The following is a 14,941-nucleotide window of genomic DNA, read 5'->3' as shown; positions in this document are numbered from 1 at the left end:
CTTATATACACTAACACACACACCACACACACACACACACACACACACACACACACACACACACACACACACACACTTATATACACACACACACACACACACACACACACACACACACACACACACTTATATACACACACACACACACACACACACACACACACACACACACACTTATATACACACACACACACACATATATATATATATATATATATATATATATATATACACACACACAGACACACATATACATACATATATACGAGGGCTGTCAAAGTATAGGTCCTTTTTATTTTTTTTCAAAAACTATATGGATTTCATTCATATGTTTTTACGTCAGACATGCTTGAACCCTCGTGCACATGCGTGAGTTTTTCCACGCCTGTCGGTGACGTCATTCGCCTGTGAGCACTCCTTGTGGGAGGAGTCGTCCAGCCCCTCGTCGGAATTCCTTTGTCTGAGAAGTTGCTGAGAGACTGGCGCTTTGTTTGATCAAAATTTTTTCTAAACTTGCGAGACACATCGAAGTGGACACGGTTTGAAAAATTAAGCTGGTTTTCAGTGAAAAGTTTACGCCTAATCTTAAAAGTAGAGAGGGTGTCTGTCTCCCTGATCTGAATTGGGAGCTGGTTCCACAGGAGAGGAGCCTGAAAGCTGAAGGCTCTGCCTCCCATTCTACTCTTACAAACCCTAGGAACTACAAGTAAGCCTGCAGTCTGAGAGCGAAGCGCTCTATTGGGGTGATATGGTACTACGAGGTCCCTAAGATAAGATGGAACCTGATTATTCAAAACCTTATAAGTAAGAAGAAGAATTTTAAATTCTATTCTAGAATTAACAGGAAGCCAATGAAGAGAGGCCAATATGGGTGAGATGACTCCAAGATTTCTCACAGTATTACTAGAGGTCAGGGTAATGCCATCCAGAGTAAGGATCTGGTTAGACACCATGTTTCTAAGATTTGTGGGGCCAAGTACAATAACTTCAGTTTTATCTGAGTTTAAAAGCAGGAAATTAGAGGTCATCCATGTCTTTATGTCTGTAAGACAATCCTGCAGTTTAGCTAATTGCTGTGTGTCCTCTGGCTTCATGGATAGATAAAGCTGGGTATCATCTGCGTAACAATGAAAATTTAAGTAATGCCGTCTAATAATACTGCCTAAGGGAAGCATGTATAAAGTGAATAAAATTGGTCCTAGCACAGAACCTTGTGGAACTCCATAATTAACCTTAGTCTGTGAAGAAGATTCCCCATTTACATGAACAAATTGTAATCTATTAGATAAATATGATTCAAACCACCGCAGCGCAGTGCCTTTAATACCTATGGCATGCTCTAATCTCTGTTATAAAATTTTATGGTCAACAGTATCAAAAGCAGCACTGAGGTCTAACAGAACAAGCACAGAGATAAGTCCACTGTCTGAGGCCATAAGAAGATCATTTGTAACCTTCACTAATGCTGTTTCTGTACTATGATGAATTCTAAAACCTGACTGAAACTCTTCAAATAGACCATTCCTCTGCAGATGATCAGTTAGCTGTTTTACAACTACCCTTTCAAGAATTTTTGAGAGAAAAGGAAGGTAGGAGATTGGCCTATAATTAGCTAAGATAGCTGGGTCAAGTGATGGCTTTTTAAGTAATGGTTTAATTACTGGCACCTTAAAAGCCTGTGGTACATAGCCAACTAATAAAGATAGATTGATCATATTTAAGATCGAAGCATTAAATAATGGTAGGGCTTCTCTGAGCAGCCTGGTAGGAATGGGGTCTAATAGACATGTTGATGGTTTGGATAAAGGAACTAATGAAAATAACTCAGACAGAACAATCGGAGAGAAAGAGTCTAACCAAATACCGGCATCACTGAAAGCAGCCAAAGATAACGATACGTCTTTGGGATGGTTATGAGTAATTTTTTCCTCTAATAGTTAAAGTTTTATTAGCAAAAAAAAGTCATGAAGTCATTACTAGTTAAAGTTAAAGGAATACTCAGCTCAATAGAGCTCTGACTCTGTCAGCCTGGCTACAGTGCTGAAAAGAAACCTGGGGTTGTTCTTATTTTCTTCAATTAGTGATGAGTAGTAAGATGTCCTAGCTTTACGGAGGGCTTTTTTATAGAGCAACAGACTCCTTTTCCAGGCTAAGTGAAGATCTTCTAAATTAGTGAGACGCCATTTCCTCTCCAACTTACGGGTTATCTGCTTTAAGCTGCAAGTTTGTGAGTTATACCACGGAGTCAGGAACTTCTGATTTAAAGCTCTCTTTTTCAGAGGAGCTACAGCATCCAAAGTTGTCTTCAATGAGGATGTAAAACTATTGACGAGACTCTATCTCACTTACAGAGTTTAGGTAGCTACTCTGCACTGTGTTGGTATATGGCATTAGGGAACATAAAGAAGGAAACATATCCTTAAACCTAGTTACAGCGCTTTCTGAAAGACTTCTAGTGTAATGAAACTTATTCCCCACTGCTGGGTAGTCCATCAGAGTAAATGTAAATGTTATTAAGAAATGATCAGACAGAAGGGAGTTTTCAGGGAATACTGTTAAGTCTTCAATTTCCATACCATAAGTCAGAACAAGATCTAAGATATGCTTAAAGTGGTGGGTGGACTCATTTACATTTTGAGCAAAGCCAATTGAGTCTAATAATAGATTAAATGCAGTGTTGAGGCCGTCATTCTCAGCATCTGTGTGGATGTTAAAATCGCCCACTATAATTATCTTATCTGAGCTAAGCACTAAGTCAGACAAAAGGTCTGAAAATTCACAGAGAAACTCACAGTAACGACCAGGAGGACGATAGATAACAACAAATAAAACTGGTTTTTGGGACTTCCAATTTGGATGGACAAGACTAAGAGTCAAGCTTTCAAATGAATTAAAGCTCTGTCTGGGTTTTTGATTAATTAATAAGCTGGAATGGAAGATTGCTGCTAATCCTCCGCCTCGGCCCATGCTACGAGCGTTCTGGCAGTTAGTGTGACTCGGGGGTGTTGACTCATTTAAACTAACATATTCATCCTGCTGTAACCAGGTTTCTGTAAGGCAGAATAAATCAATATGTTGATCAATTATTATATCATTTACTAACAGGGACTTAGAAGAGAGAGACCTAATGTTTAATAGACCACATTTAACTGTTTTAGTCTGTGGTGCAGTTGAAGGTGCTATATTATTTTTTCTTTTTGAATTTTTATGCTTAAATAGATTTTTGCTGGTTATTGGTGGTCTGGGAGCAGGCACCGTCTCTACGGGGATGGGGTAATGAGGGGATGGCAGGGGGAGAGAAGCTGCAGAGAGGTGTGTAAGACTACAACTCTGCTTCCTGGTCCCAACCCTGAATAGTCACGGTTTGGAGGATTTAAGAAAATTGGCCAGATTTCTAGAAATGAGAGCTGCTCCATCCAAAGTGGGATGGATGCCGTCTCTCCTAACAAGACCAGGTTTTCCCCAGAAGCTTTGCCAATTATCTATGAAGCCCACCTCATTTTTTGGACACCACTCAGACAGCCAGCAATTCAAGGAGAACATGCGGCTAAACATGTCACTCCCGGTCCGATTGGGGAGGGGCCCAGAGAAAACTACAGAGTCCGACATTGGTTTTGCAAAGTTACACACCAATTCAATGTTAATTTTAGTGACCTCCGATTGGCGTAACCGGGTGTCATTACTGCCGACGTGAATTACAATCTTACCAAATTTACGCTTAGCCTTAGCCAGCAGTTTCAAATTTCCTTCAATGTCGCCTGCTCTGGCCCCCGGAAGACAATTGACTATGGTTGCTGGTGTCGCTAACTTCACATTTCTCAAAACAGAGTTGCCAATAACCAGAGTTTGATCCTCGGCGGGTGTGTCGCCGAGTGGGGGAAAACGGTTAGAAATGTGAATGGGTTGGCGGTATACACGGGGCTTCTGTTTAGGGCTACGCTTCCTCCTCACAGTCACCCAGTCGGCCTGCTTTCCCGGCTGCTCGGGATCTGCCAGAGGGAAACTAACGGCGGCTAAGCTACCTTGGTCCACACCGACTACAGGGGCCTGGCTAGCTGTAGAATTTTCCATGGTGCAGAGCCGAGTCTCCAATTCGCCCAGCCTGGCCTCCAAAGCTACGAATAAGCTACACTTATTACAAGTACCATTACTGCTAAAGGAGGCCGAGGAATAACTAAACATTTCACACCCAGAGCAGAAAAGTGCGGGAGAGACAGGAGAAGCCGCCATGCTAAACCGGCTAAGAGCTAGTAGCTGCGCTAAGCTAGCGGATTCCTAAAAACACACAAAGTGAATAATGTGTAAATAATTTAGAGGTGATTCAGCAGAGGGAGTGCTTTAGTTAAGGCACGTGAAGATTACACTGTGAAGCAAATCGTTATCTAGTTAACTAGATCAATCTAACTGCACAGATTAAACAGCTAACAGATACAGCAAAACATCGCTGTCCGGAACAGGAAGTGATACAATACCGCAGTGAGAGCCAACCACCAGTAGAGGCAAGCAATATACACATATATATACATATACACATATACACACACATATATACATATACACATATACACACACATATATACATATACACATATACACACACATATATATATATATATATACTCAACAAAAATATAAACGCAACACTGTTGGTTTTGCTCCCATTTTGTATGAGATGAACTCAAAGATCTAAAACTTTTTCCACATACACAATATCACCATTTCCCTCAAATATTGTTCACAAACCAGTCTAAATCTGTGATAGTGAGCACTTCTCCTTTGCTGAGATAATCCATCCCACCTCACAGGTGTGCCATATCAAGATGCTGATTAGACACCATGATTAGTGCACAGGTGTGCCTTAGACTGCCCACAATAAAAGGCCTCTCTGAAAGGTGCAGTTTTGTTTTATTGGGGGGGATACCAGTCAGTATCTGGTGTGACCACCATTTGCCTCATGCAGTGCAACACATCATCTTCGCATAGAGTTGATCAGGTTGTCAATTGTGGCCTGTGGAATGTTGGTCCACTCCTCTTGCTCAATGGCTGTGCGAAGTTGCTGGATATTGGCAGGAACTGGTACACGCTGTCGTATACGCCGGTCCAGAGCATCCCAAACATGCTCAATGGGTGACATGTCCGGTGAGTATGCCGACAATGCAAGAACTGGGACATTTTCAGCTTCCAAGAATTGTGTACAGATCCTTGCAACATGGGGCCGTGCATTATCCTGCTGGAACATGAGGTGATGTTCTTGGATGTATGGCACAACAATGGGCCTCAGGATCTCGTCACGGTATCTCTGTGCATTCAAAATGCCATCAATAAAATGCACCTGTGTTCTTCGTCCATAACAGACGCCTGCCCATACCATAACCCCACCGCCACCATGGGCCACTCGATCCACAACAATGACATCAGGAAACTGCTCACCCACACGACGCCACATACGCTGTCTGTCATCTGCCCTGGACAGTGTGAACCGGGATTCATCCGTGAAGAGAACACCTCTCCAACATGCCAAACGCCAGCGAATGTGAGCATTTGCCCACTCAAGTCGGTTACGACGACGAACTGGAGTCAGGTCGAGACCCCGATGAGGACGACGAGCATGCAGCTGAGCTTCCCTGAGATGGTTTCTGACAGTTTGTGCAGAAATTCTTTGGTTATGCAAACCGATTGTTTCAGCAGCTGTCTGAGTGGCTGGTCTCAGACGATCTTGGAGGTGAACATGCTGGATGTGGAGGTCCTGGGCTGGTGTGGTTACACGTGGTCTGCGGTTGTGAGGCTGGTTGGATGTACTGCCAAATTCTCTGAAATGCCTTTGGAGACGGCGTATGGTAGAGAAATGAACATTCAGTACACGAGCAACAGCTCTGGTTGACATTCCTGCTGTCAGCATGCCAATTGCACGCTCCCTCAAATCTTGCGACATCTGTGGCATTGTGCTGTGTGATAAAACTGCACCTTTCAGAGTGGCCTTTTATTGTGGGCAGTCTAAAGCACACCTGTGCACTAATCATGGTGTCTAATCAGCATCTTGATATGGCACACCTGTGAGGTGGGATGGATTATCTCAGCAAAGGAGAAGTGCTCACTATCACAGATTTAGACTGGTTTGTGAACAATATTTGAGGGAAATGGTGATATTGTGTATGTGGAAAAAGTTTTAGATCTTTGAGTTCATCTCATACAAAATGGGAGCAAAACCAAAAGTGTTGCGTTTATATTTTTGTTGAGTGTATATATATACACATACATACATATAATCGGCCTTAGGAGCATAAAAATAGGAGACAGAATGTGACCTTTTGACCTCTTAAAATATGTCAACGTTAGCCATTTTTCAAGTTGTTAAAGCTCTGTGAATTTGAAGACCCCGACAGTAATAGAACTGGATTTAAGCTGAGCACAGACAGACGGATGCAAGGCCTTCACAATACCCGATGGCCATATTTTGGCTTCGGGTAATCAAATATTCCATCACATATTCAAACACAGGATTTAACCAAAAGCTGAGAAGAAAACGTTACCGTTGAGGTCGTATCTGCTGCTGGAGCTTCTCTCCCCAAAGCAGAGACAGAAAGTTTCACTGACGGCGTCGATGTCTATAGACAGAACGCAAAAACAGATCAACTTGAGGCAGGTGACTGACATCACGTGCCAACATCACAGCGTGCGCGCACTGCAATCAAACTGAAACAGTATTGGTTGGCTGCCAGATGATGTCAGCAGTCAGCATTAAAGCTCTTTTCTCCTCACCTTCCTCTCGTGGCCTTCGGGGGAGTCTGACAGGAAGCTGGCGTTCACATCCTCCAGGTCTGAACCACTAGAACTGACGGACGTGACGCTGAGAGCATCGCCGCTGTCCCCGCCGCCACTGCCCCCTCCTCCTCCACCTTGATACGGCCTATAGTGGGAGTGGTCAAAGGACTTGGAATGAGAGCCAGCGGCGCTGCTGCAGCTGGCCTCCGAGAGCTGGCGGCTGCACGCCGAGGAACAAGAGGAGAGGGCGGAGTCAGGAGAAAGTCATTAACAACCACACAAAATATGTCAAAGCAGACAATCCGGTTTGATTAAGAGGCAAGTTTATTGAAGTACTGGAGAACGTTTCACGCACTGTCACACGGAGCTTTACAGAAGAAAAAAAATATTAAAAATTAAAGTATTAAAATTAGGAGATCGATTAAGGCAACAGATATAAAAGAAAGAAGAAATTTAAGATTAATTTATGATCATAAAGTGTTGCTGACACTTACTCGCTCCAGCGTTTCATGATGCCTCCATTTTTCTTTGCTCTCAGCGTGTTACTCGCAGACTCCGACAAAGGTTCGATCTCACAAGACAGATTGTAGCTACAGAAAACGACAACCAGCACCACAACATTAAGACAGAGATGACGGGATGTCCTCGCTGTGCTGTCAGGAAAGTGAACAAAACCAAAGTGACGACAGACGCTCACTGCCGAGAAAATGCCTGCAGTACTCCCAACATTGCCCCGAGCTACCTGTCAATCTCCTGCTGCATTTCAGCCTCACTGATGAGCTGCATCCCAACACTAAATCCCAGCTACAGATCCAGAGCCCCACAGGATCAGACTGGAGATACCAGCTCTGATCCAGAGCAGTCTTGGGTGTGAACTGTCCCGGTCAATACCGGAGGTTTAAAGATTCAAAGATTCAACGCTTTTATTGTCATATGCACAGTAAAGAAACATGTTTCCCTGTGCAATGAAATTCTTACTTTGCTGCCCACACTGGATGCCCAAATATACGTATATATAAATAACTAAGTATAAAACATCTAAATATAAGTGGGGGGAAAAATGAAATAACATAAAATAAGCATGCTGGTAAGAACAATAGAATATAACAATATAACAATATAATAGAATATAACATAATATATAAAGACGTAAAAAGCAGCACGTCGTCTGCAAAGAACAGACATCAGACACTCTGACTCTCATCTGCACCGTGAGAATATGTGACGAGGCACAATGTTGCCGGAATGAAACCCGACACTGTGAACCAAGATGCTTTTTGGGTTTTGAGGGTTTTTTTTATTTTAAATACACAAGATCCCTGCAGAACCTCCTGAGGGACAAAGTGGTGCAGCTCCTCCAAGTGCTCACAGCACATGGAGACTCAATAAACTCACCAGTCTGTTACCATGATGACACAAGATAAACAGAGCAGCTTGTTTTTAAGACCAACATACCCACATGAGCACTAATTAGGGGTTTTTAAGCCACAGATTGGATCATTTTTTGGATCAGCACAAAAAAAAATGGTTTGTTTTATTTAGAGTAATGAAAATAAGTAACTTTTGCTTGTGGCCTTTTACCTGAATGAAAACAAGGTGTCCAATGTTTTACAGAATGTTTATAATAAAATACTTAATTGTTGTATTAAATTGCAATATGAACAGTATCAGTGAATAAAAATAGCAAAGCAAAAAGCAGCAAAACTGAACCAAATTGATAACTTCAACTTCTTTATTTTTTCCACAAGAGATGAGAATGTTTATACTGTCCTGAGAAGGTAACAATAATAATATTATTTATAACCCAATGCTCGTAAATAGTCAGGAATGCTCATTGTTTTTCCGGAGCTGTGGACTTTCAGCCACCTCGGCTGTGCACATGCTTCCAGCACAGCACTCGGTTCAGTGGGTTCACGGCTGCACAAGGAAGAGATGACAGTCGCATAGTTTTAAAACCCCCCCCCCCCCCCCCCCTTATTTTTTTGCAGGTATGCACGTGCTGAACCTGTTGTCTTTAGTGGAGCATGAGCCTAAAGACTGCATGACACTTCTTTCTTTTTTTTTTCTCTACAGGCTGTGTGAGCACAAAGCAGCTGCATTTCTTCCACTAAGACTGATTTTATCACAACTGCATCAAAATTAACGCAGTCATCGCATTAATTGCATTATTGTCACCATGACAAGAAATCACACTTAAACTCTTTGAATGATGAAAATGAATGCTTGCTTTTCGGACACGTCTGTTATTTTCTGATTGTAATCATGATGCTGACAAAAATCCTCTGCAGTAGGGTTTGGATTTGACAGCTTTGTTTTCCAGCGGCACGCTGACGGGTTTCCCCCGCCTGATGCACTGACCTCTCTGCCTCGCTGAGTTTCTCCACGCCTGCGAACCATTCCCTGAAGTGGCTGTCCTGAGTGAAGCTGTAGTTGTTGGAGGCCAACTGGAGCAACTTGATCTGAGCGATCACCTCAAATTCCTGCAGACACAATGGAACACGCGAAAACAACAATAACAAAAAAGATCAACAAAAGCAAAGTCACCACCTGGGTTTGTGTTATCCAAGAATGACCAAAATGCTGAAATTTACCTTTCTTCTCTTCTCAAAGTTGATCAGACCACCCTGTAGGTGGAAAAAAACAAAAAAGAGCAAAAAATGTTTAGAAAAATACAAAAATAATAGTACAAATAATACAAACTGGAAAGATTTCATTTACAACTATGTGTCATTCTAATATTTAAGAAATTCACAATGTAATAAGTTGATAAATTTGTGTTTATTTATTCCAAATCAACACGTCAGATTTTACTTTTTAATTTTTCTTTTCAATGTAATTATCAGTCCTTCTCACAATTATTGGCACCCCTGAGTTTTAAGTACAGAATTTATTTTTATGTTCAGAAATGCAAATGAACCAGTTTTGTATCATCAAAATATTTAACCAAATATGTCACATTATCCATATTAAGCTTTCATGTAGGGGGGGAGAATGGGTTGCAAAAGTGATGTTTTACTATAAATTCATCAAAGTGTGCCATAAACGGGATTTATTATTTTTTCAAATTTCACATTGAAATAAAATTATGTTGTTCTTGGTGCACACAGCACACTGTGAAATTCACCAAATGTTGTTGTTAAACAACTGTGCACAATTAATTAAAAATTGCAATCATTTAAAAAAAAAAAGAAATGAGGGGAAAAAGACGCCAATTTACATTTATTTCAAAACACCTTTTCAATTCTGTATTTAAAATTCACAGGTGCAAAAGCAGGTGGTCTGAACACCTCTCTCACACGAACACAAACGCTTGTCATCCCACGGACTTTGTGATATTTTTAATCTGCATGCAGAGGTGTGCAGCCTGTTGGCAGTGCGCTCTGTCCGTGCTCCACAAACACAGTAGGTGTTCCAAACGCGCAGTGAGGGAATGCACAGAGCCTGAGGCGCTGACACCAACAGGATCACATGGTTTGGAAGCTGTGAAGTGTCAGACTGATGCAGAAATGCTCCACCAATAAAACTCAAGAGTGAATGTCAAATCTTTGCTGCGAGCGCAGTGATTATCTTCAAAAAGCCTCTTTTAACACCAAAATGGCAGAAAACTCCTTTTCCAGAGACTCTTACGGCTGACTGTATTTGCAAGGGATTAATAAAAACCCGAGGTCACTGCTACAGATTATTTTACAGAAGATAAAAAGTACTGACATCTTTACAGATACTCTATAAAAATGACTAAACTAATATATTAATAACAGTTATTATTATGTTTATTTCATTTGGTAAGAATAGAGCAAGAGAAGTGTGACCTCTGTGTAATCCTTCATGGCCGTGTCCATCATCACCAAGTCTGTCAGGAAGGTTCCCAGGTATGGAATCGTCCCCTGCATCACCCCCTGTCACACACAAAAAAAACAAAACCTTTTAGCAACCAAAACCAAAGGAGCTGATAAAACACTTTTTCTACAAGCAAACACTGTGTGGGATCAGCTTTAATTCCTGTCAGCAAGTTTAGCAAACCTTGCCAATAACCTGAGTGGAAAAACTTTAAACTCAGATATACGTTCCATCTTTGAAAAATTTACTCTCATCAGTTTAAGATTATTTATGCATTGTAGTAACTGGCTGAGGTATAAAAACAAAACACCCCTCGTCTGGGGAGGAATATGAGTGGAGGATCCAGTTTGTTGGGAATGGCGGAGGATCACCTGAGCCAGAGGTGAAGGTGATCCTACTCACATTGCTCCCCAGACTCGGGGTGTTTTGACATTTAATAATAATAAGAAGAAGGAAGGAAGGAAGGAAGGAAGGAAGGAAGGAAGGAAGGAAGGAAGAACAAAGAAGAAAAAGGAAAACCAGAAGGAAGAGAAGAATTAAGAAGGAAAAGAAGAAAGAGAAGGAAGAATAATAAGGAAGGAGAAGGAGGAAGAATAAAGATGAAGGAATCATAACAGAGAAGGAAGAATAAGGAAGATGAATAAAGATGAAGAAAAACAAAAGAAAGATGACTGATCATACTTTTGTGGTGACTCACCAGATCTCTCTGCTGCTGGTGTCTCCTCTGTGCTCGTTTAGGGTTGATTTCTAAAGTGGCAAACTTGGATGTGCCCTCCTGCAGAACAACAGACCGTCCAATTACAAACCTCCAACCAAAAAGATCAATTATTAGCTTTAATAATTAATAAGAGTTTCCTCACAACTCAAAAAAAAAAAAAAAAAATACAATGAAAAGAGAACCTGAATGTTCTTCAAGTAACTGAAACTGACCCCTGGTCACTTTTCTTCAACGTTGAATGGACTTTCAACAAAACCCAAAACAAATATTAATCCCAACGGAGAGATTACACTGTTTAAAAAATGTTCGGCAGCACACTGTGAAACTTGTGGGCGGAGCATCAGCAGCACAATTAAATGGTTAACTGAATCCTCCCTTCATACCAGGCAGCTAAAACAAGTCCACAAAACAATCCCGGGAAAGACGACTCACAACCTCTTAAACCTTCTGCACATTTTCAACAGAAAACATCATTTGTTTAAGATCTGGTGATTTTATTCCGTACACTGTTTTTAGTCATCAAACTTCCAGCTTTCACGCCAAGTAATGTTCAAAGAAAAATTACAACACCTGGCTGACGGCTGGAGCTGCTAACCAGCTCTACAGCTTTTCTACTTTCTTTTCTCCCTTGTGTTTTTAATCTTTGATCAAATTTAAACTTACTTTTACTTATTTAATGACACTAACGGGAGTTGCCAATGTATGATGTTGATGTTTAGGGGGAGGGGTCTAACTACACAGGTCAGAGGTCATCAGAAGGTCACCTCCGACCATGAACTCTGTTTATAACACTGAAGAGTAAAATCTGGCAACCTAAAAAACAAAACTAAGTTGCTGAAGTACTTTGAGACGACCCACTCTGAGTGTTCTAGTCAAACTCTTCAGAATGACATTGAGGGACAATCTGCAGCTCGTCCTGAATGAACACAGCCCAGATAGATAGCATCAGCTGGAGCAGACGCCCATCTGGCCAGAGTCGTTATCTACACCTGCCAAAGGGTTCTGCCCCTGTTACATCATCAGGGATTCCCAGACAGAAAGCTGCGGGTGTTCACAGGATGACATCAGCGGACTTAACAGGTTATACAACGAGTTATTTATAACAGTGGTTTTCAAAATGGGGGCACCAGAGTTCTTCGGGGGTGCAAGGGATGGGTATTGAGAATCATTAAGAAACAATTTGATCCACCGACATCAATAGCCTTTTTGCTTAACGAGTCCCCTATCGGTCCTTCAGCACAGCCGTTGTTTTTGAAGGTGTTTTATCGATAAAATGATCATTTCTTTACGTTGATTACAGACCCTGCAGCAGGTGTGTATATATATATATACACACATATATATATATACACACATATATATATATATACACACATATATATATATATATATATATATATATATTTTTTTTTTTTTATTTAACAAGTGCCCACAAATATTACCAATACTGCAGGAAAGCATGATATGCATTTTGTTATATGAATGTTGATGTTAGCAGAGTCGTTTAAAGCTTCGTAACTCCACAGAATAGCAGATTTGTAGTTTTTTAAATTCTTATTTTAGTTTTTAAAGGATCTGAAGAGATCAGTTATTTTTTTGAAAAATAAAATAATTTCGATGAAATATAACTATATATACTCAACAAAAATATAAATGCAACACTTTTGGTTTTGCTCCCATTTTGTATGAGATGAACTCAAAGATCTAAAACTTTTTCCACATACACAATATCACCATTTCCCTCAAATATTGTTCACAAACCAATCTAAATCTGTGATAGTGAGCACTTCTCCTTTGCTGAGATAATCCATCCCACCTCACAGGTGTGCCATATCAAGATGCTGATTAGACACCATGATTAGTGCACAGGTGTGCCTTAGACTGCCCACAATAAAAGGCCACTCTGAAAGGTGCAGTTTTGTTTTATTGGGGGGGATACCAGTCAGTAACTGGTGTGACCACCATTTGCCTCATGCAGTGCAACACATCTCCTTCGCATCATCTGTGAAGAGAACACCTCTCCAACGTGCCAAACGCCAGCGAATGTGAGCATTTGCCCACTCAAGTCGGTTACGACGATGAACTGGAGTCAGGTCGAGACCCCGATGAGGACGACGAGCATGCAGATGAGCTTCCCTGAGACGGTTTCTGACAGTTTGTGCAGAAATTCTTTGGTTATGCAAACCCATTGTTTCAGCAGCTGTCCGAGTGGCTGGTCTCAGACGATCTTGGAGGTGAACATGCTGGATGTGGAGGTCCTGGGCTGGTGTGGTTACACGTGGTCTGCGGTTGTGAGGCTGGTTGGATGTACTGCCAAATTCTCTGAAACGCCTTTGGAGACGGCTTATGGTAGAGAAATGAACATTCAATACACGAGCAACAGCTCTGGTTGACATTCCTGCTGTCAGCATGCCAATTGCACGCTCCCTCAAATCTTGCGACATCTGTGGCATTGTGCTGTGTGATAAAACTGCACCTTTCAGAGTGGCCTTTTATTGTGGGCAGTCTAAGGCACACCTGTGCACTAATCATGGTGTCTAATCAGCATCTTGATATGGCACACCTGTGAGGTGGGATGGATTATCTCAGCAAAGGAGAAGTGCTCACTATCACAGATTTAGACTGGTTTGTGAACAATATTTGAGGGAAATGGTGATATTGTGTATGTGGAAAAAGTTTTAGATCTTTGAGTTCATCTCATACAAAATGGGAGCAAAACCAAAAGTGTTGCATTTATATTTTTGTTGAGTGTATACTTTTTTTTCTTTTTGGACAGATGTACTTGATTAGTTAAAGGACGCTTGAAAATTTGAAAACCCAACAATAATTTCTATTTCTACAGTTTCTCCCTGTGACAAACTGTATAGTTTTGGCCTCTTAAGAAAACATGTGGCGGTTGAAGCATTTAAAGAATTAAGGACAGATGAAGGGAGCCCTGTTGTAAATTGGCAGAGGCACGCACTCTGACTGCTCTCTAGTTTGTGACTTGTTCCAGACTATTTTTCACTTCAGTGGAAGTGAATCTTTAAATATTTCCTCATAAACAGTATTTGGCTAATTTCAGAACCTTTTAGAGAAAACTGTCACTCAGCAGAAAGAAAAAAAATATGTTGTTTGAAAACAAACTTTAAAAAAAAAGTCACAATTTCAATTTGCCCCCCCACCCTCTCTGTGTGTGAGCATAAAACCGACATTTTAATGTGTGTGTTGGCTTCTGCAGTAAACAGATGTGGCTGCTTTAAGTCCAGTTGTGAAAATAATTACAGCCCAAAATACATGTGATGTGTGAGGTTGTGAAAGTGTGACTCACCTTAACCAGCAACTCTCGGCTGAGCGAGTAGTTATTGTCATCTGAAAAGATCTCAGAAAGCTCGCGAAAGGTTCGGAAACTCTCCCTGTCGACAAGCAAAGAGAAGAAATGAGTCCGCTCTGGTCCCACCTCTGTTTCACTTCTTAGGAGCTGAACAGAGAGAGATGACTGAAAACCTACCGAGATACTTCCTCCCAGGTTCTCTTCAGGCGGTGGATGGCGTTGCACTGCAGGGCGGAGAGGATGGCTCGCAGCGAGGAGAAGTTCTTCAGGATCCGGCACTCCTAAACAAAACAGAACCGACAGAAATGCAT

General features: G+C 41.3%; 1 protein-coding gene across 5 annotated transcripts in view; it reads right to left on the bottom strand.

Moving 5' to 3' along the window:
- Positions 1–14,941, bottom strand: part of LOC117511217 (ral guanine nucleotide dissociation stimulator-like) — a 146,456-nt gene that overhangs the window by 11,134 nt on the left and 120,381 nt on the right. For all 5 annotated transcript variants that reach the window (XM_034171218.1, XM_034171217.1, XM_034171214.1 and 2 more), the window contains exons 7-15: positions 14,808–14,911; positions 14,628–14,712; positions 11,297–11,374; positions 10,572–10,658; positions 9,354–9,386; positions 9,121–9,242; positions 7,257–7,352; positions 6,760–6,982; positions 6,531–6,605 (exon numbers count right to left, since the gene is read on the bottom strand). In XM_034171218.1, the coding sequence (XP_034027109.1) occupies positions 6,531–6,605; positions 6,760–6,982; positions 7,257–7,352; positions 9,121–9,242; positions 9,354–9,386; positions 10,572–10,658; positions 11,297–11,374; positions 14,628–14,712; positions 14,808–14,911 (903 nt within the window). The remainder of the gene's footprint in view (positions 1–6,530; positions 6,606–6,759; positions 6,983–7,256; positions 7,353–9,120; positions 9,243–9,353; positions 9,387–10,571; positions 10,659–11,296; positions 11,375–14,627; positions 14,713–14,807; positions 14,912–14,941) is intronic.

Source organism: Thalassophryne amazonica, chromosome 5 (assembly GCF_902500255.1).
Source record: "Thalassophryne amazonica chromosome 5, fThaAma1.1, whole genome shotgun sequence".
NCBI lineage: Eukaryota > Metazoa > Chordata > Actinopteri > Batrachoidiformes > Batrachoididae > Thalassophryne > Thalassophryne amazonica.
Note: the sequence above shows the minus strand (reverse complement) of the source record. Positions and strands in the feature narration are given on the sequence as shown.